We start from the raw sequence: 22167 nt of genomic DNA, 5'->3' as shown, positions 1-22167 counted from the left end.
GTGTGTTGAGTAAAACAATCTAAAAGTCTACAATTGTATAAAGAACCAACTGTTTTGGAGTCTAAACATCTCTTTATGAAAATAATTTTTGTCCCCATTTTTTTTGGTTTTTCAATTTCCCCATTGTTTGTTGTCTTTTTACTAACCTGTCTTGTGGATGATGCAAGTCCTCCATTTCCTTCATTTTCATTTCTTAGCTGGTATTCCACTGTCAAGCAAAATTTCCCTCGAGCTTTCTATGTTTTGTTTTTCATTCCTTCTTCTTTTTGCATGTGCCCATGTTTAAGAGTGCTGTGAATGACATGGATGACATGAAGTGCAATTAATTCCAAACACATCCTCTCTGAACTGAACAAATATGTTACACACAAAAGTCAGATCTCTCATCAACTTATGTATTAGCATTGCTATTCATACAGATTTCAATGGTTGTATTGCTGCTTTTAAGTCCGTCCATAGGTGTTTCACTCACTGTTCACTTAAATGCTGTTCCTGTTAAGCCAACATGGCAGATGGAATGGATAATTATTGTTCATGTATTTTCAATTCACATTTACAGAAAATGAAATAACTCCATACAGCTGTTCCAAGTGACACTTTTATTTTAGATGATGCAAACATTCAATTCAAAAACTCCTTTCTTCACCACTGGAGTTGAAAGGTCATAATGACAAAGTATGACACTTCATGTTCCAGTGTCATCTTTTCCATCCAATACAGGAATTCTGTTTGCATGAATTCCAATTTAAAAGTGCTGGATAATTGCAAATTTTGTGGTCACTCTGAAAAATATTCAACATGCATTTCAACATATTTTTTATTAATTTGTTGAATTCATACCTAGTCATCTCAAGACTGTTACATACTTGCACATTTACAAAGTGAAAGTGAATGATCATGTGTTTTAAAAATGTGGTTTTATCAATTTCTAAATTCCTTTTTTATCGTAAATCTTCATCCTGCTACAATGTTGATGTAACAGTAAAGGCATACAGCTCCTTGTACTGACTTCGGTTGCCAAAGAATCTGAATAATCAGAAAACAAAACATTATACAACAAAAGTAAAGACTAAAATTTTACAAAATTAGCACAAAATCACTGATGAAAAACACAGTTGTGGTTGGACAGAAGGGAATCGGAGAAGCTGAACAGTACCCAGAAGAATACAATTAACATCTGGAATAAGACACAGCAATGACATACAAAGAAGTCTTTAGTTGTTTACGACAGAGGCATCTCTATTTTTAAAATAATTCTGTGGAGATAAAAAGTATAATGTAATGTTGTCAGGCTTAAGCACGAGACTTCGTCACTTTGAAACTGAGCAGCTTTAATGGCTGAAAATCCAAGACTGTGAAGAAAATGACGATGGCAGTCACATATTTTTTGAAGACCATACTTAGTTCTTCACTGTGTAGATATGGGAAACGTTCGAATGTAATTTCAGATGTCAACATTTCAGTGATGTCATTGAAATCTGTAATTTCATGTAAATTGTTAAGAACATGTGAGCCATTTGAGTGATTCAATAGTTGTGTGGTCATAAATTACGAAAGACAAATTTTATTGGCGTCACAGAGGTGAAATTTGGTCTTTTGATTGTGGATTTAATTTATGTATTTTCATAAAAACTGAGGGCACATTCAACTAGAAAACTAATATTTTTCATTTGTTTGAACGCATGTTGGACAAAAACTTCATGCTGCACTTTCAGAAGACCAAAATGACTTGTACTAATTTATCTGCATTGTTTTAATTGACTGTTTTGTTGCAATATTTTGTTATTTCTGAAGCTCGTCATAACATCATATTTTGTATTATAGCGGAGAACCAGGGCCCACGGAAGGATATTGTTTTCCTTGTCGACGGTTCAGAGGGCGTTGGCCTGGAATTTGCCATCATCCGGGAGTTCATCCGCAGGATCGTGGAGAGTCTCAGTGTTGGGGAGGACAAGATTCGGATCGGCTTTGTTCAGTATGGTGACGTTGCTCAAGCTGACATGTTCCTGAACACACATACAACCAAAGCGGGTGTTCTGAACGGCATCACAGGACTGAGGCGGCGAGGAGGAAGACAACGTAATCTGGGTCAAGCCTTGCAATTTATCAGCCAGGATGTTCTGACAGCAGCACGAGGAAGCAGGAAGAATGAAGGTGTCCCGCAGTTTGTAGTACTTGTGTCTAGCGGACCTTCCACAGATGATATCAATCGTGCAGCAAACTCCCTTAAACAATCTGGAGTTCTTCCCTTCAGCATTGGGACCAGGGAGGTCAATCCCAGAGAACTGCAGGTGGTGTCATATGTGCCCGAATACGCCTTCACTGTAGATGATCTTCCTGGACTCTACACTGTCCAAGAAAACATCATCAACACGATAACAGAGCTATCAGACGAAGAAATTGCCAATAAGCGTCCACAGTTCTCAACATATGAAGGTAAACATTTTTTGGTTGAACTGCATTCTCTTAGTAACAATCAGCAACTTAGTAGAAAGTATTCATAATTGCTTTTTTTCTTTCTTTTTCTTTTTCCTTTTTTTTTTTTTACTGTGCTCTTCTTTTGCTTTTGTTCTATTTGGAGCAGTGTCCGTACCACTACCATCAGGAGGAGAGAAAAGGGATGTCGTATTCCTTATTGATGGTACAACAGCAAGGCGTAGGGAGTTCAACAACATCCGCGACATGATAAGAAGAGTCGTAGAGAAGCTGGATGTAGGAGTCGATAAGGTCCGGATTTCTGTGGTGCAGTACAGTGATGATCCAAAGTTAGAATTCCGACTGAATGATTTCTCCACCAAAAATGAGGTGCGACAGGCTGTGACGAGGCTTCAAAGCAAAGGAGGAAATAGCCTGAACACAGGTCGTGCACTTGAGTATGTTGCCCGGAATATCTATCAGAGGTCAGCTGGAAGCCGCATCGAGGATGGGGTGCCTCAGTTCCTCATTCTCGTCACCGGTGGCACTTCTGATGATGATGTATCTGCCTCGGCTGACCAACTGAAGAGAAACCAGATTGCACCTCTTGCCATTGGCTCAAGAAATGCCGATCCAGAGGAGTTGAAGAAGATTTCCCTGAGGCCAGAGCTTGCGTACACAGTGACCAGTTTCCAAGAACTACCAAGTGTGGAGTCGCAGCTGATTGATTCAGTCAAAACTATATCCACTGCTGATATTATCAGTAGTTATGTTCCTACAACAACAGTGGACCGAGGTAAGAAACAACTTTATATAATTAAAAGTTACACTAACTTCAAATTTAAAAGCCTGATAACAATCACTGAATGTGTCATCAATAATAATCAACCTGTTGTTTTTTTTTTTTGTTTGTTTGTTTTTTTTGTCTGGATGTAATTTTGGTGAAATCTTTCCTCTTGTTTGTATATTTCAGGCACTCTCAATCTTGGTAAAAAAGACATCATCTTCCTCATCGATGGCTCTGACAGTACAGGTTCCGCTGGCCTTGCTCATATTCGTGATTTCATCCTCAACATCGTTCAACAACTGGATGTGCAGCCTAATCAAGTGCGCGTGGGTGTTGTCCAGTATGCAGATAAAGTTCAAACAGAGTTTTCATTGAACTCACACAACAACAAGCCGGCTGTAGTCTCCGCTGTTAAAAGACTTCGTCAGATGGGTGGACGGTCATCAGATTTGGCTGATGCCATTAATTACGTCATACAAAATGAGCTGAAACCCAATGCCGGCCTCCGTCCAACTGAGGCTTCCCAACACCTTGTGGTTCTAACAGGTGAACGTTCTCCCCAAGATGTTTCCCTCTATGGACCCCTGCTTAAGGGTTCCCGTGTCAACTGCATTGGTGTTGGAACTGGTGGAGCGGACACGAGGCAGCTTTCCCAAATTGCCACCACTTCAGATGATGTCCTTCAAGTTCCTACATTCCCTGGCTTGCCATCAGTACGAGAGAGATTAATAGCCAGGTTGAGTGGATCTGTCATTGAGGAATATGAGCCTCCCAGTAAGTTGGATAAATAGTTCCTCATGATAGAAACTATTTTCACATGTTGCACCAAAATTAAAATTTTAATGTACTTCTTTTTTTCCCTTCTTATAGCTGATCCCCAGATCCCAATTAAAAAGGCTGATATTGTGTTTTTGGTGGATGGTTCCATTAACTTGGGTCGGGACAACTTCAAACAAGTGATGAACTTCATCTCCGAACTCATTGACTCATTCTTCACTGACAGGGATCAACTACGCATTGGACTGGCACATTATGCAACAGATGTTACTGATGTCTTTTTCCTCAACACACACAAAAACAGGCAAGACATTATAGATGCCATTGGCCAAGCAGAATATCAAGGTGGACGCAGAATCAACACTGGTGCTGCCATTCGCCACGTTCAAGATGTTCACTTCACAAGACAAAAGGGCAGCAGGATCGATGAGGGCATTCCTCAGATCCTGATGCTTATTACCGCTGGACAATCAGCTGATGACAGCAAAACCGCTGCTCTAGGACTGAAGAGTAAGGGTGTAAGAATCTTTGCTGTGGGAGTGGGCAACATTCAGAATGAGCTGGAGAACCTTGCAAGTGAGTCATCCACTGTGGAGCGTACAAGCACCTTTCAAGGACTTTCAGAGCTCAACGAACGAATTCTGGTGACTCTGGATGAAGAATTGAAGGGGAAACTGTGCGTTGGTGGGCTAGAACCATCAAGAAGTGAGTGTGACCCCCCCCCCCCCCCCCCCCCCCCCCCCACCCACCCCCCCACCCCCACCCCCACCCCCATGGTCATTTGTAATTAAAGTTCATTTCAACTTCAGCTCATTTCAATATTCTTCATGGAGAAAATTTTGTTTTTTCTTATTATTTTGCAGCATGCAGCATAGAAGTGTTGGTAGGCTTTGATGTGGGTGCCCAGAACATTTTCAGTGCCCAGACCAATCTTCAAAGCAAGATGGGCGCCATTCTGCAGAGGATTTCTAAACTAGCACCTACGAGTTGCCTAGGTGGGCAGACTCCCTCTGTCCAAGTGGGCATTGTGGCGCTGGATTCAGCCTCGGAACCTGTCCAGATTGATTTCACCAACAACGCAGATGAGCTATTTGAGTCCTTTAGAGGCCTCAGGAGTCGTGGCCCATTTGTTCTCAATGGAAAGACCATCTCAGCATATACCAACAGGTTCAGAGTCAGACAGGACAACGTTGTCAAGGTTTGTTCCCTCAACACTTCATTCAAGAAATGTCAAAAAGTGACAAATGGATTCAGTTTGATGAACCTACATTTGATGGAGAACAGCTAATCTGTTCATGATCAGGTGTTTCAGTTCCACTAGAAGTTTGTCAGCATTCAACAATTGCCCGCTAAATTATCAAATATAAACAATATAAGTAGAAACGTAAGGATTGGATCACGCAGACCCCCAATATGTGAGGTTCAGGTCTGACTCAAGACAAAAAGACACTTCAAGAATTTGTCAAAAGTTACACTTTTCAATAAAAAGGAATACTGCAAGAAAATTGCAAAAATATATTAAAGTGAATTGTATTTGTTTAAATTCTTCCATTCTCTCTTAAAGGTTGTTATTCATTTGACTGATGGTCTTGACGCCTCATATGCTGAAGTGAAACGCAGCGTTGAAGAGCTTCGACAGTCAGGTATAAACATGACACATGATATTGCATTCAACTCTCCTGAAATGTCTGACTCTGACTCTGCCACAGAAACATGCTACTAAAAATGATACATTTCCTCAACTTTTACAAAACAGGAGTGAACAGCTTTATTCTGGTTGGCCTGGAGAGGGTGCCAAAGTTTGAAGATGCTACACTGCTTGAGTTCGGTCGAGGCTTCAGATACACCAGACCTTTGCGTCTCAATATCATGGACTTAGATTATGAGCTTATGGAAGAACTTGTGAGTACTAACGATTTGTGGTCCCTGAACTCTACAGCCGTAGTCCACCAGTGGTTCTGTCCATTGAGCACCTGACATATGTTTTTGCATTCGTAAACAGGACAGTATTGCAGAAAGGGAGTGCTGTGGAGTACCATGCAAATGTACTGGCACCAGAGGAGACAGAGGAGCGGTTGGACAGCCAGGATCAAAGGTTTTTTTTTTTCTTTCTCTTTTTTCACTACAATCCTATTATTCACTCTCCAATTGATGCCCTAGTTATCATGCGTTCATATCGAGTTGCTGTGTTTTTCAGGGTGGACCAGGATTACCAGGAAGCCAAGGACATCCAGGAGACGAGGGTGGAGCTGTAAGTTTGGATGTTTTCATGTGAACCCTGCTGTAAATCGTTCAACTGTTTATCCCTAATTTCTAACTAAATCCTGACCTATCTTTACATCAAATCCCTTTCAGTATTTCGTCAGTACATTTTGAGTTTCATTACAGGGAGACCGAGGTCCTCCTGGTGTAAATGGAACTCAAGGTTTCCAGGGATGTCCTGGACCAAGAGGCGTTAAGGTAAAAACTTCATCATCGAACTTTTTCCTCTCTACTTCTGCAAACTGAAATATGTAACATTGTTTGTTTTTTCTTCCTGTTCAGGGCTCTCGCGGTTACTCTGGGGACAAGGTGAGCACTTTTATGTTGACGTCAGCGTTAGACATACCGGTAGGTATGAAAGCAAAGGTCATTCATTGATTACTAATCAACTGCTGAATTCTTGCAGGGTGAACTTGGAGAACTTGGGCTCGATGGCATCAATGGGGAAGAAGTAAGTGGATCTAATAATAACATTAATGATGAAGAAGAAGTTTTTTTTCAGACCACACACTGCACAAGTGTGGGAGAATTGTAAGCTTCATCAGATTTATGCATGATTTTGGGCTTTATTGATTATGCATCAAATGCTTCCAGGGCAAAAGTGGAGTGGCTGGGCCCCCAGGAGACCGAGGAAACCCTGGGAGAAGAGTGAGTGATTGAACACAACCACAGCCTCTTTTTTTTTTACATGTTTATCAAGGATCTATTGTGATTAATAGTAATTGATTTATTGTTTCTTTTTAGGGTGCCAAAGGCATCAAAGGACAAGCTGGAGATATTGGAGAAGTGGGAATCAGAGGCGATCCTGTTAGTATCATATTTTTACTACTTATAGTTCATTTGGCCGATTGCTGTTGCTGTTTTGAATATTTTACAGCAGTGTTTGAATGTTGCATCGATTAACAGTGTGATTCATGTTTAACAGGGTACAAGTGGAAGCGATAACAACCAGCCAGGACCTAAAGGAGACCCTGGTGATGCTGGACCACCGGTAAAGTCACTCTGTACCTTCTGTGTTAACTGATACCACCCATAACATTATGACCCCTTGACCTGCATATGAAGCCCTGAGTACAAGAAACTGTAAGGCACTCTTTTGTAGGATTTAGTGCTGTTTCTGATTTAGAAGTGTCCAAATACAGTTTGGGCCGCGGTAGTACAGTAGCGTTTCAGTTGACTATATTCCCTGACTGAGTCCATTTTTGATAGATACTGATAGAACTCCACAGTATGGTATGACAGTATGTATGGTCTGACAGAATTGTTGATCCCCGTGCTTCACATTCCAGTTTCGTACTTTCCTGCATGTTTTTTTTAATGTCTCCTGGCAGCGTAGAGAAGTTCTGGTCCGTCCATCACAATTTGGCTCTCATCATACTTGCTTATTCTTGTGCATGTGCCGCCAACTCATCAACCTGGAGGACAAAATGTTCACTCAGGGCCTTTCACATTCACTAGGTTTTCATATAAAGGTTAAGAATCGTCACTTGGCAGATAGATGTGGACTTTTTTTAACTGAAAAATGTGTTCTGAAATGACAGGGAGAGCCTGGAGAGGATGGAAATCCTGGAGGCCCCGGTGAACCCGGAAGAAGGGTAAACAACTGCGTCACCTGGTAAAACATCTCCAGACTCATCAATGCTCTTTATTTACCATTTTCTCTTCCTTAATCAGGGATCTGATGGCAGGAGAGGCCCCCCCGGCCAAGCTGTAAGTATCTTCTTGGTAATAATGTGCACTATTTGATGCTTACTGGAATCACTTATCGTAACATTTTGCCGCTTTTATACCATTAAAGGGAAATCCTGGAGGGTCCGGAGCTGAGGGCGTGCAGGGAGAGCCTGGTATCGGAGGATCTCGAGTAAGTTTTTTTTCATTTACAACTTAACATAAGGCATTATTGTTTATATATCTTGGATGCTAATAGATCTGCCTTCCTGCTGAGAAAAAAATGATGTATCGTGATTCCTAATTAACAGAATAGTAACTCAAATCTATTATGTATCAATCTGTTGGGAAAAATGACACCTGTTCTCTGTTTAAAGGGTCCAGCTGGACCTGGTGGTACAAAAGGACCCAGGGGAGAGGATGGTAACCCTGGACCAAGGGTGAGTCCACCTGATGAGCCCATAGTTCTGAGCTGATCACGCTCCAAACCTGATACTGATGCTGTCATAATGTTATTATTTAGGGTCCTGGAGGTCTTCCAGGCCCGGCTGGAGAAAAGGGAAGAAGGGGAGCTCTTGGACGCAAGGTACAGAGCGGGATGAAATGCGTCGTGGCTCACATTCTTCCATAACAGTCTTTTTTCATTTATAAACACACCAGCCTGAGCCAAGCTCTCTTACATTACTGGACACACACATGTGTTCTATTTAAGCAACCAGGAAAAGACTCAGAAAAAACACAAGGATCAGGTTGCAAAGAAGGAATCTGAGATTATCTTATATTTATAGAAACTGACCCGAAAAATACAGCCTTTACTGATAATTTATAGCTTTGACATCCTCTGTCTTTGTCTCCTTTCTGTGTGTCTGGGTGTATTGCTGCGTCTTCACAGGGAGAACCAGGAGACCCAGGACCAAAGGGTATCCTCGGCCCCCTCGGCCCCCGCGGAGAGCCTGTACGAACCAAACCGTCAGCCTCTCTTTGTGTGATGAATGAACTAAACAAACAGTTTTTAACCCTTCATCAGACAAGTCATCTCTTGTGAGAATTACACACAGTGATGCCCATGGAATATTGAATAGTGCATCCAATCTGGACATATGAACGTATAACCTTTTACATACCTCGAGGTTTTAAAAAAATAATCTTTCAAATTGATAGATGAAATGTGTGAATTTTAATTTGTTCTATGTAGAAGTTGACATATTTTACAGTCGGATTGAATCTCATAATTACAAAGTAGTTGACTGAGTACTTTATAAACGGGGATAAATACATTCCTTTGAGACTTACGTCACTTTGGCTTAATTTATCTGAGAAAGTATGTGAAGTGATTTTAATCAGGAAGCCAATAGTTTCCCCGAGGTTTCTCTTACTTGTGCTCTTGAATGTTACCATAGTTATGATAGTATCAGATAACAGTGCCTTGAATGAGTGCAGCTGAATGAATAAGCGCCTGAAGAAAATCGATTGGTCATGCCCTTGGTTATTTCTCACAGGGTGAGGATGGCAGGGATGGATTTGGTGTTCAAGGACCCAAAGGAAGAAAGGTAAGTGCTTTGTGACACCTTGCATGAACTGAAGTGGGTTTTATTTATTTTTTTTATTTGTGGACAAGGAAGTCTTTTATATGCTAAATGTATATATATGTGATTTTGTGATGATATTATATGTGATTTTAATTTTTTTTTTTTTTTTTTTTTTTAAGGGTGACGAAGGCTTCCCAGGATTCCCAGGACCAAAGGTAAATACTGAGGGATTTTAGTGTTTTTTTTTTTTTAGCAAAAAACACAAAGAGACTGCAGGGAAATGTTGTTGTAGGGGCTCACATCTGGACTCACTGCATTTGACTACTTGACTCCCATCTTCTCAGGGAGCAGCTGGGGACCCTGGCACTCGTGGAGGACCTGGACCTCGTGGAAATCGTGGACAGAGGGTGAGCTCTGGGCCTTCTCTTGGATTATGGACCTCTGTTTTCATGCCAAATCCTCACAGCTCATTCCAGAGATTTGCTGAGACCATATGGTTTCTGCAGTGTGCTTGAAGTTTATGGCCAAATATATACAGCATGCATTCGTGGCAGTGAATAAGCTGCATGCACGTTAATATCTGAGTTTAACCAATGGCAGCTGAATGACTTCCAATGTAAATTCCTGCCTGTTTCTCGATTCTTCACAGGGTGTTTCTGGTGGTATTGGCACCCCTGGACAGAAAGGAGAAGTTGGATATCCTGGCACATATGTAAGTGTGTAACTGGCATATCGCAGGATGTATTTATTTTTAATTTGTGCCATTTAAAAACATAAATACGTACTACCTGTAATTTTGAACTTGATGTAGCATATATTCTAAAAAAACAAACAAACAAACAAAACTAAACCAAAAAAAAAACAAAAAAAAAAAAACATCAAGCTCTTAAAATGATCTGTTCTATTATGGAAAATTCAGAAGAATCACAGTGACTTCTTTTGCTCCAACATACAGAAATTTAATGCAACCCGTGCCAATTCAACAAAACACAGCATCATCTCTGGAAACTTGTAGTTTTCAATAAAATTTAAAATTCACATTAGCTGTGTAACAGATTGAAGCTGTGCTGTGTTCATATTAGATGATGTGACAGTCACAGCGTTTAGGCTGAGATCTCCAAGTATCACACAGGATCATTTTATGTCATTACTGGAGCCCAGCTTTACTTTTTTTTTTTAAACACTGTGGTTCAATATTTCCGTCTCGTTGAGATCTCAGAGAATGCAATCATTTCTTTTCTCTTATAGGGTCTCAAAGGACCACGAGGACCTGGTGTTGTGGTAAGTAGATCCACAGCAATATATACTGTAGTAAAAAAAAAAAAAAAGGACTATGGTAATGCTCAATTTACACTTTGTCCTTTCAGCAATGCGACTTGGTCAAGAAGATCAGAGACAACTGTCGTAAGTGCATATTAAGAACATCCAGCGCTCTGATGGCAAAACATTTGAGGCTCCGTTTACACAACGACGAAAACGAGAAGTGAAAATGCCAATTTTTTTATTTTTTTATTTATTTATTTTTTTTGTCCATTCACATGACAGCTGTGCTCACAGCCACTGAAAACAACTTTTTAATGGCTCCCAAGGTGGAACTTTTTGAAAAGACTCTGACTCAGTGTGTAAAATGCAATTTTCTAGGTAGTAAGCGCAAAACTGTGCTGAAGCAAAAACACAAATTAATACATTTTCACTTAAAACATTGTTGTGTAGATGGGGCCTGAAAAGGATAATGTTGTTGAAATGTTGCTACAAAAATATCTTACATGTATTGTGTCATTTTTCTTCATCAGCTTGCTGTTATGGTAAGTATGAGGATTTTTTTTCATAGTATTATGACTCTATTGTTGCTGTTCATGAGCCTCATCAACTGCTGTCTGAACAATATCCTCCATTAGGTCAGCAAGAATGCCCACTGTACCCGACGGAGCTAGCCTTCGCTTTGGACATCTCTCAGGGCGTGGGCCGCCCGGCCTTCAACAACATGCGTGACACGCTCCTTCAGATAGTCAAGGACATCACCATCTCCGAGAGCAACTGTCCGAGAGGAGCTCGCGTCGCCTTGACCCTGTACAACAGCGAAGTGACCACAGACACCCGCTTTGCCGATTCCATGAAGAAACGCAGCCTGGTGGAGCGTATCGAGGGACTGCAGATTCCAACCTCTGACAAGCAGCGCAGCTTGGACACGGCCATGAATTTTGTGGCCCAGAATACCTTCAAGAGAGTCCGGAGCGGTTTCCTCATGAGGAAGGTGGCCGTCTTCTTTGTTGGCGGACCAGCCGGGAAGCCGCAGGCCATATCGCAGGCAGCTCTCCGCCTTCACGACGCCGGAATAGCCACTTTGTTTTTGGTCAACCGTGAGGACAGAGCTCTTAGCAGAGCAGTGCAGGTAAATCCAAATCCAGAAGGGTGACTTTAAATGTCTTTAAGTAATTTTACTATGTTTTTAATAAAACATACATTGCTTTTACTCTTCTTTTTTTTCCACTTTGAACTCAAGGTCAACAACACAGCCCTGGCCCAGGTCATTGTTCTCCCCAACCCAGGAACTGCGCAGTACCAATCAGTGCTCCAAAAGGTTATGAACTGTCATGTTTGCTTCGGTAAGACTGTACTTCTGCACATCAACATGTATGCAACAGTACTATCTGACAACAATAATCAGTAAAGTCTTCAAGCTTTAATTTTCATAGGAATTTTGTTTGCTGATGAAAGTAAAAAAAAATCTTATTGTACAAAAAAGTTGGGTTAATTAGGGGCTCTTGGCCAAATATGTCACACTCACGTCTTCACACACTTTCTTGAATCAGTGAAAGTTACATTAATAGGGCAGAGAACAGTCAAGAGATAGACGAACTGCTAATCCTTGATAGACAAGATGCTCTTTCTCCTGAGCCTCAGCTATCCCAGTATCAACAATGGGAAATGTTATTTTTCTTATTTACCCCGATGGATAAATGAGCTGGAATTACATGGATGGTTTTCCAATAAGTTCATGGAATACTTAATGAATTTGTTCATTGGCTTTAAAATATTCATACTGTGTGTCTTTTAGTCCAAAACCACAAAACTGTATCAAGACGTGATATAAAGTCAAATCAATTAAGGAGTTAAGAGTTGAAATGAGTTAAAATGGAGTAAACTACTGTGTGTGAAAGTGTATACTGTGATATCATGTTTGCTTTTATGAACAGGAGACAGTTGTCATTGAATCTTTCAGACTGACAACTTCTTCCATTTGACTTTATGTTCATGACTCAAAGAAATTCTAATTCTGTATCTTTTTTCTTTTAAAAGATATCTGCTCTCCGGACCAGATATGTGACTATGAGCCCCCGCAGGCCGGCCGAAGCCGCCGATCTTTCGTCTCGGATGTGGACCTCGACATGGGATTCGTCATGGACAGCTCAGAGTCCACTTACCCAACCGTCTTCACTGAGATCAAACGCTACATAGCTCACATGGTGGAGAACCTTCAAATTTCTGCAAACCCAACATCTTCCCTTCACCAGGCCCGAGTGTCCGTGGTGCAGCAGGCACCTTATGAGTTCATCCACAACAAAACCGGCTCTCCCATCCAAGTGGACATTGGCCTGACTGCGCACGGCTCAGGTCAGGCCATCGTGAAGTTCCTGCTGGAGAAGACCCCGCAGCTAGAGGGCGGCCGAGCACTTGCAGCTGCCATCGACTCGACGGTGGAGCAGGTATTCGAGAAGGCGCCTGTCCAGCGGGACAGGAAAGTGCTCATTCTCTTCGTGACGGGCAGTGTGGAACAAGAAGAGGAACAGCTGATCCGTATTGCCACTGAGGTCAAATGCAGGGGATACTTCTTGGTCATCTTCGGCGTTGGCGACACATTGAGTGCAAGAGATGCTCGTGTGTTGTCGCGCATGGCCAGCGAACCTTCAGATGTCTTCTTTAAGAGGCTGGATGCCGTCTCACGCTTCTATGACAAACACATCCAAACTTTTGGTCAATTGCTGCCCAAGTACATCACCTGTGAGTTTAATTCCAGCTCTCAGTGCCACTTGTCAAATGGATTGTTTGCACCAGTTTAATCATCTCCTGCGCCATATCTTGTTTATCTTTTCAGTTGAAAATGCTTTCTACATGTCTCCTGAAGTTGCCAAACACTGCAAGTGGTTCCAGAATGATCAGGCACAGAAACACCCCTTCAAAGCATCACCGGAACAGGAGTAAGTCTTTTGTTTCACACGTGATCACAATCTGACGATCGTTTTTATGAACCACCATCTGTTTCATGCACAATGTGTTAATACACTTGTAGGAAACATGTGAAACTTCATGAAACTCACCAAGCGGTTCATCAAAGAAAGCACAAAGGTTGGTTTATGAATGTACTAAAAACCTGCTTTGATAGTTCAGTTTAAGTTTCAAACATTTCCTTTACTTGAAGACGCAGTTTCACAACTCATCACACTTCTTCGTAAAATCTAGATTTGTAAACTGACACTGAAATGAACTGTTGCACTGTTGTAATCCGGCTTCCTGTGATTCAGATGCAGATGAGCTGCATGTCTTCAACGTGACCTGTAGCAGCTTGAGATTGCGTTGGAGCAACCCGGACCCCAAACTCTTCGTCTACTTTGAGGTAGCGGTGACCCGACTGAGCGACCACGCTCTGGTGCTGAAGACCAACGTTTCGGGCACCGAGCTCTTGGTGGATAACCTGGAGAGCGCTCAGACATACCACGCTGTTGTGACGGCTTACACAGCAGAAGGTCATACCGTCTCCACCCGCAAAGGCATCGTCACTACCAGTGAGTCAACGAACACACACACGCAACGCAGCTCGACACATTTTGGTTCTGGATTTAGAGATGGAAAAAACACAATGCCGGCGTTCTTCGGATTGAATCTGTGTAAAGTGCAGTGTTTGAGTAAATGTTTTTTTTTTTTTTTTTGCCAGCAAAGTTGAATGACACTGTGAGCAACTTTATTAATTTCAGTATCTGATAATCAAAGTGAATTTGACACATATATTGATAAAAAATGTCATTTATTTTGCATTAAGTCAAGATTTTCAATTAGCTGAGTTTATGGAAGTATTTTAATTTAATTGAGATTAAGGCTATGTTCACATTGCATAAATTGCTCAAACTGCATTTTATTGCTTGAATGAGACTCATAACATTTTTGTTTATCACTATCTGAACAGTACAAAATCATATTTTGTTAAATTTGACACAGGAAACTTTCAAAAGAGGTCCTCAATCAGATGCTTGACAACACTTCTTCTGTACATGCAGGAACACTTCAGGGACGCAGATTCCTCACTGGAGTCTGATGGAGTTCTGATTTAAACCAAATATGAACATCCAGGCAAAACAATGAAACATTAAAAGACCAGAGTAAATCATTCGGCTCTTTAGTCGACCACAGTCCAAGAAAAAGCCACATATAGTGCTTTATGCTGTACATTTATTTCACAATAATGAGGCAAAAATGAAACAATGACAATGAACTTTGGAATAAAATGCAAGCTTTATCCATCGTAATCTGAAGCAGCTGCACAGAAACGAGTTGTCTGCTTTCTTTTACTACCACAGTATCAGGTTACCAATAAATGCTGCAACTTTACAGTTTGATTTGTCTCCAAATATAGATGGACATGTATACTCTTTAGAACCCCATGGGACCTCCTGTGATACCAGAAACCACACTGAAGGCTGTTAAAATGTATCAATGAGCACCATCCTGGGCCATATCGCAATGACGGACCCCAAAGTGCAATGAAACTGTGGCGATTTCCCTTGAAAACATTGCCTGAGTTAGACTATTCATCTCACTCAAGGGATAAACTAATAAAGAAACTTAGATAAGGGGGGAACATCGTCCAACTTGGACAAATCCAAATATGCATGTACACAAAGTCTGCAAACATAAGTTAACTGACTTCTGTCAGGATGATTTGACAGTCTAAAGTACTGTAGCCCATGAATGACACTCCTTCCTGACGTCTGCTTGTTTGACTTGACAGAAGCAGCGGAGCATAAGCCAGTCAGCCCAGACGCCAGCAGTGTAAACACCACACCACTGGCCAAACCCCAAACCGGTGAGCGGCTGCATACACACACCTAACCTTGTTTCTACAGTTATTCTTGTTGAGCTCATCCATGTGTCAGAACGAGCAGCACAGCGGATCTGAAAGCAGGGAAATGATGATACGTCTTTGAAATAGCCTCTATATGGTTGTGTTTGGCTGCGTTTCCCCAGGCATGTAAACAAAACCTCATGTTTCAGCTTTAAGGTTCTATAACAGTTCAACTGGAGTACGCCACATAAATGTGTTTTTAATTGTCTGAAGAGTGTGTGCCAGAGCTGCAGAGAACTTAAAGAGAGCTAAAGCTTAATCCTCCTCTGTCTGGGTTGAACGTTCAAAATTTTGTGTGATGAAAGCAGTGTGTTATTGTTTATTAGGGTCTGGTAGAACTTATAGTGCTGATGACACCAAAGAAAGAACTCAAACAAGCTATCAAACAGCAAACATTCGTTAGCCCCTCTAATAGGTTTGTTCAAATAAATTCAGCGAAACAACCCATTTATTTCCAGATGTTGTAGCAATAATTGAGCCTTCTTTCCTGGCTGCCTGCTGAGCAGCGTACCTGCTAACCGTCTGTAACGTCATCAGCAGAATGATCCTGCTGGGAAAGCCTGGAGGAGACAGAGAGATTCACGGATTCTTCTTCGTCTTCGGACGTTGAGGACATTTTTTTAGGCAGATACGGTTGATCCAAGAAGAGAAAATGCCTTTGGTATTACTCCTCACCGTTTTGAGCTACATTTGGAGTCTAACATGGAAAACGTCAATGAAAGACGGCAACTCAGAGCCAGACAGTCCAGGAGCTGCACGTAGAGTTCAGAGTAGAACTACTGACATTGGTCAGTGCTACAGAAGTATTCTTGTTTTAACAGATCAGTTTACTGATTTGCTTCACAAAAATTGCTGTTTTGATAGATTATCTCACAAACGTGTCAGAATTATTAGGAAAATACTGATTTATTTAATTATCTGGAAAATATCACCCCGGTCTGTTTTTGGTGTCATCAGCTCTTTAAAGGAATTAAAGATAAAGAAAGAAACAGGACTTATTACTCAGTGTGAGAGACAGTGTGCAGAGTGCCAGAGTTTATTTGTTTTACTCTTGGCCTGTGAGAGGAAATCACTTTTTAAACTTACGTTACATTTTGGGGGTCTGTTTATCCGACAACTGTGCTCAGAGTCACTATAAACACAACTTTTTGAAAATGCGCTGACTCTGACTCCGTCTCCATGAAAATGGAGGAAAACAACTTTTCCGGGATGCTGCTGCTGCTCATGTTCTCCATGGCAGCAGTAAATAGTTCTTCTGCACACGCCTCTTCATTTGACTGAGTGAACTTCAATTTTCTGCTCTGTGGGTCGATTTCTAACCTGGACCACACAGTCAGGCACAACCAAACAACTAAAATGAACTAACATGGTCATAGTGAATGTAGTGATCACTAACTTTTCAATTCACCCATGAAACTTAGAATTAATCCCTCTTTGCTGACTACTTGTAGTTTTAATGAGTTTGAACCTTGTTGATAAAAGACATGTATGTAGACAGTAGTGCCATGTTGAATGCTGTTTCATTTTCTCTGTGATTATAAAGACTTGTTTGGTCACCCTTTTATTTACCTCCTAATATATTTATTTTATTACCTGCAACTTTTAACCACACACACTGTATCTGCTGATGTTAAACTTAACCTTAACGTGAACTCATCCTCTCTCCCTGTCTTGTCGTCTTTCACTGCTCTCCTTGTTGTATGTGGATCTTTGCATGTTCTAGTTAATGACCTTGCAGACCCATGCTCACTTGACTTTGACCTGGGAATGCCGTGCAAAGAATATCAGGCTAAGTGGTTCTTTGACAGAAAGAGCGGGTTCTGTACAAGGTTCTGGTATGGAGGTTGTGGAGGCAATGAGAATAGGTTCGACACTGAGGCCCTCTGCCTGAAGCGCTGCGTGGGGATAGGTAAGTGGTTTCTACTGCTGCTGCTGGGAGGCCTGGAGGAAGCTTTTACAGCCTGATGTCAATGAATTAATGTGGGTTTTGGTTTAGTTTCTGTGCTTTATAGCGATCATATCAGAAGAGAAACTGTCAACATAGATAAAGATGCATAGATATTTAGAAAAAGCAATATCTTGAGTGTTAAGGTTTCAGCAGCTCTTTGATGCAAACAGGAGTTTTAATGCGTAACTGTCTAAAAACAAGTTTCACACTTTTAAATTTGATCCTGAAATTAACTGCAGTGATTGTAAAACGGTTTTTTATATATATTTTTGTGACACTAGAGCGTTTGTCAGCATTATTTTTAACCGCTTGCAGGTGGTTCAAATATACAGGTACATTTCGATTCCTGATTATAAAATTCCACATTGTATCAGTCTTTAATCATACCTCAGCAACTCCAATTCAGAAAACATTAAAATAATGTGTCGCAATTTCAAAAGCACAATTAAATATCTCGACATTTTATGAATATATTAAAAAAACAAAAGAACCAGAAGCTCATTTTGCTGCACAAAAACTAAAGAATGTTGGGAAAATCTCAGCACAACAAACTAATTTAAAGTGATAATAATAATAAAAAAAAAAAAAACATCAATTTGGAGAAGTGTTTTAGCAGCAGCTTAGTAATGTGACAAGATAAGGGGCAATAACCTGTCTGGTGTTTCCACAGAACCAGAACCTCAGCTGAAGGCGCCACAGGTTGAACAAGTGGAGGTCCTCCCAGTTCCAGGTGAGTTTCATGGACTATCTTCATTTCCTTCTCATCAAATAGGCTTTTCTTGAAGAAACGTGCTACAAATGCAGCCTTTAGGAAAACTGAGGCATTTCCTTTTGGCCTAGAGAATCCACCCCAAACCTGATCTGAGGCCAACGCTTTGTAGACCACCTCTAACACTGAACACTCATCAAACCACTACTTCGCTGTTACCTAATTCAGTTTCCACAAGCTGAGTTCGCTTTGCAAAACAACTAAACCATTGTATGGGACCACGAGCAAAGCCGCCTGCTCTGCTGCCTCTCAGATGATCCAAACGACTGACGGAGCCAGTAGACAGCAAAGCACGGAAAAAGACGAGCGTTATGCTTTAGTGAGGGGAGCGATCCAGCTCCCCATAACCGCCGAGAAAATGAATGGAAAGCCTTGTTCACTGCTTCATTGTTTCTTTGGCAGCGGTTCTCTCCGCGGCTGCCAGAACCTCGTCAGCACAGGAAAAATCTGTCACAAGATACCAAAAGCTTTGCAAGTCATGTTCAAAATGAGCTTATAGCATGAAATGAATGGAGAAAAATTAAAAGGAGATGTTTATCTGGAACATTTAGGCTTGTTATTATCATTTCCACCAGACAGGATAAGCAGTATAGGTGAATGGATACCAGACATTGTCAAACAATGGCTAACTTATCGACCAGCCACTGTCTTAAAGGCATTGTGCACCAGTCAGAATCAGCATAAAGCACCCAAAAATTTAAAAAAAAAAACATCCTGTGAAAAGCAATAAAAACTGGACAACTCTTTAATATCCACTTAATGCTTTTTGAAATGTGAATATTTGTAGGTCAAAGAGAAACTGAAAATTCCGCAGTTAAAACAATAGGATATGCAAAAGGCGTCATAAAACCACTGTTTGTAGAATCTTACTGATTGTCATTTCCTTGGCAGCGTCCTCCACAGCCGTGGACATCTGCCAGCTTCCCAAAGAGGAAGGCTCCTGTGCCAAGTTCGTCCTCAAGTGGCACTTCGACGCTGTGAGCAAGAGCTGCATGCGCTTCTGGTACGGCGGCTGCGGTGGAAACCAGAACCGCTTCGACACACATGAGCAGTGTGTAAAAGCTTGTGGACATGCAGGTAAAGGTTTCCTTTTGTTTTGTTTTTACTTGTAAGCGACGGATGCGCAAATTGAAGGTTTGAGGATGGAGACGGATTATCTCAAATGAAAGATGGAAACCAGTGTTGTAGTGGCTTGAAATCTGTGGTCTAGTGTCGTTCTGCAAAATGAATTTGCAGAAACAACAACCTTCCATAACTTCCTGACAGTGAGAAACTCCACTGCACCATGAGTCACGAACCAGTGGAAATACAGACTAATATAACAACGATCAACATGAATAACAGCGTAGCAAATATAAACAAGCTGGCAGATTGAAACGGGGGTCAAATCTAAAGAATTTTGAGTTCTGGTAGGAGAGCGGCCTTGTAGAACCGTGTAGAAGAACTTATCATGTTTTTCTTCTCTGATTCCTTCCCAGCACCAGTCAAGCCGGGAGTCATCGCTTCGATAAGAACATAGGACAGAAGTGACGGACATGGCCAGATTTTACCTCTGTTCAGGGGATTCTGAGGAAACAAACCATCCACAATGGCCATATTGTAAGAATGCAATACCAAAGCAATGGTGGCTGCACTGGATTCCACTATCATGGACTTTATCCCCAAAACTTCTTGAAGTAGTTTTTTTTTTTTTTTGTTCATATTTCCACAACATGAAAAGAAGGCGACACAATTTGCTGCATGACTTGTTTTTACTGGTGCTACATAGTATGTGTGTTTGAAAGTGCATTCGCTTTTGTAAAGTCAAGAGTTCAGGAACAATGACATGATACAAGGTTGGGTCATTTTCTTTAAAAAAAAGAAAAAGAAAAAAAAGGAAGTCTTTATAATTAAACAGAAATCATATATGAATATGTTGGACAGAGATTAGTTAATAAAACAGTACAGTCAGAACTGGCCTTGTTCAATGCAGTAATCTCTTCTTCTGTTTTACATTCCACACTCACATTGGCTTATATATTGTTTTCCTACTCACGTTATCCCTGTGGAATCTTTACTTCACTATTTCACCGTCACGCTACCCACAGCAATGTTTACACAGGTCTTATGAAGGAGGCAGTGTGTGTATTTAACAGTCGGCGACCCGCTGCGCGGATGCAGAGCGGCCCGTTTCAAAGGTGCACTTCTGAACCCACTGCCTCAGTCACAGCATCTCCAGCTATCGAAAGACAGAATGTACTTGTCAAGCTGTTTGTATTTTTGTTTGTTTCATTAGGGTTTACAGAAATATGTGTTTCATCTGGGTATGGGGGAAATAAAACCGAATTAGACTTTCTAATAAACATGAGCAACTGATTCATTTCTTTCTTGTTTTGAGTTAAATGTGGTTCACACGCTGGCATCGACATTGTTCCGTCACAACAATTTTAGAAAAGGAAAACTATTGAATCCATAATTTTCACCTGTAATAGGGCTTCAAGCCAATTAGATATGAAGAAGTAAGTCTTTAATGTTCCTAAACAGTGTTAACAGAAGTGACTTTGAACATTTATATTATAAAAAAGAAATTTGGACATTAGATAGCATTATTTGAAGGTCCCTGAACACGTTTCACTGTTTTTTCACCTGTAACTTTAACTCTGGATCCCCGGAGATCTACATGGATACAGCTGATGAAAAGGTGGCTCTCCTCTGAGAGACAACCAGTCAAAGTCGGAGCTCACACAGCAGAAGACTTTGCCTAAATCACAATCTCGTGGATTTCTCTGTTTCTGCTCAGCAGCTGCACCAGTTGGGTTTATTGAACGGCAGTGGCATGGTTTGGACTTCACCCTGGAAAATGCTTATTTCATTTCCAAGTTCAAAAACATGTTAGTACTGAAGCCTTTTTCAAGTGGTCGGCATTTTTCATTTTGTTGGGGTTTTTTTTTGTTTTTTTTGTAACGCAAGTAAATTTTCCATGTATTTATCAAAATTAGGGTTAATTACAGAAGGCTGATGTTTCCAAGCTGGCTTGTGTAAGTTCGCCCTTTCCACCCTTTAGGCTCCATGCACAGTTACTAAGCTACAACGGAATACAACTGGATCACACTTTTAAAAGTTTAGAACTGTAGAAGACTGTGAAGAAGCCATTTAGCACTTCGGAACAGATGTATTACTTGCTGTTGATGTAGTACTTGCTTGTCACAATCATAATGATGCTACAGCTTTTAATAATGAAATGACACTTTCTGTAGATTTAATAGAACTTGTAAAACATAAATGAGCTCATTCTCTCTCCAGGAGCAAGGTTTACCATCAAAACATCTGTTTATCACAATTTCTACCAAGTCAAATTCATCTAGAGCCACAAATCATGTTTTATCTTTAAAGAGAGTCTTTGCGTAACTGTCATTTAGGAACACCTGTAGCATTTCCAAAAAAAAAAAAAAATTGATTGAATACCCTCTGTAAGTAAATGAAAAAAAACTTTTCCCTTTTCCACATAGCCTCATGCAGCTACATGAAAGCTGATATGTGCATGCTGGTAGTTTATCCCATGTTTTTCTGCTGTTTTTGCATTCCCTCATGAATTAGTTCCTTTCACAAAGCACTTCCTCCCAGGAACTGATGTAACTTCAGCTGCACCTAATGTGGAGCTCGGTCATTATTCAGACCCAGAGGGTGTCGACAGGCTCTCCCTGCAGGCAGAGCATGCACTCTGCAGAGCGCCTCACGTCATTTTGTCACGTCAACATCCACAAATATGCATTCTAGTGTCCTGCGCTCTTGAAATGTTAGCGAATGGCAGTCAGAAGAGGACAAAAACCGACAAATCAAGCATTATCAATCAATCAATCAATTTATTTTGTATAGCTCAGTATCACAACAACAGTTGCCTCAGAGGGCTTCAAG

General features: G+C 41.0%; 1 protein-coding gene across 1 annotated transcript in view; it reads left to right on the top strand.

Annotated features, from left to right (window-relative positions):
* col6a3 (collagen, type VI, alpha 3) overlaps positions 1-20628 on the top strand; it is a 38968-nt gene extending 18340 nt beyond the window's left edge. Inside the window, 39 exon segments of the mRNA XM_030112403.1 lie at positions 1795-2436; positions 2585-3211; positions 3389-3976; positions 4073-4684; positions 4843-5177; positions 5544-5622; positions 5736-5881; positions 5982-6074; positions 6177-6230; positions 6368-6439; positions 6524-6550; positions 6648-6692; positions 6836-6889; positions 6986-7048; positions 7167-7232; positions 7783-7836; positions 7916-7951; positions 8040-8102; positions 8287-8349; positions 8433-8495; positions 8802-8864; positions 9409-9459; positions 9618-9653; positions 9783-9845; positions 10088-10150; positions 10687-10719; positions 10806-10842; positions 11232-11243; positions 11337-11830; positions 11942-12044; positions 12739-13440; positions 13535-13637; positions 13730-13785; positions 13962-14222; positions 15443-15517; positions 17280-17465; positions 18175-18234; positions 19165-19350; positions 19752-20628. Of these exon segments, the coding sequence (XP_029968263.1) occupies positions 1795-2436; positions 2585-3211; positions 3389-3976; positions 4073-4684; positions 4843-5177; positions 5544-5622; positions 5736-5881; positions 5982-6074; positions 6177-6230; positions 6368-6439; positions 6524-6550; positions 6648-6692; positions 6836-6889; positions 6986-7048; positions 7167-7232; positions 7783-7836; positions 7916-7951; positions 8040-8102; positions 8287-8349; positions 8433-8495; positions 8802-8864; positions 9409-9459; positions 9618-9653; positions 9783-9845; positions 10088-10150; positions 10687-10719; positions 10806-10842; positions 11232-11243; positions 11337-11830; positions 11942-12044; positions 12739-13440; positions 13535-13637; positions 13730-13785; positions 13962-14222; positions 15443-15517; positions 17280-17465; positions 18175-18234; positions 19165-19350; positions 19752-19792 (6407 nt within the window). The 3' untranslated portion in view covers positions 19793-20628.
* Positions 20629-22167: the final 1539 nt, after the last annotated feature.

This window comes from Salarias fasciatus, chromosome 16 (genome assembly GCF_902148845.1).
Source record: "Salarias fasciatus chromosome 16, fSalaFa1.1, whole genome shotgun sequence".
Lineage (NCBI taxonomy): Eukaryota > Metazoa > Chordata > Actinopteri > Blenniiformes > Blenniidae > Salarias > Salarias fasciatus.
This window is presented reverse-complemented; position numbering and strand designations above follow the sequence as displayed.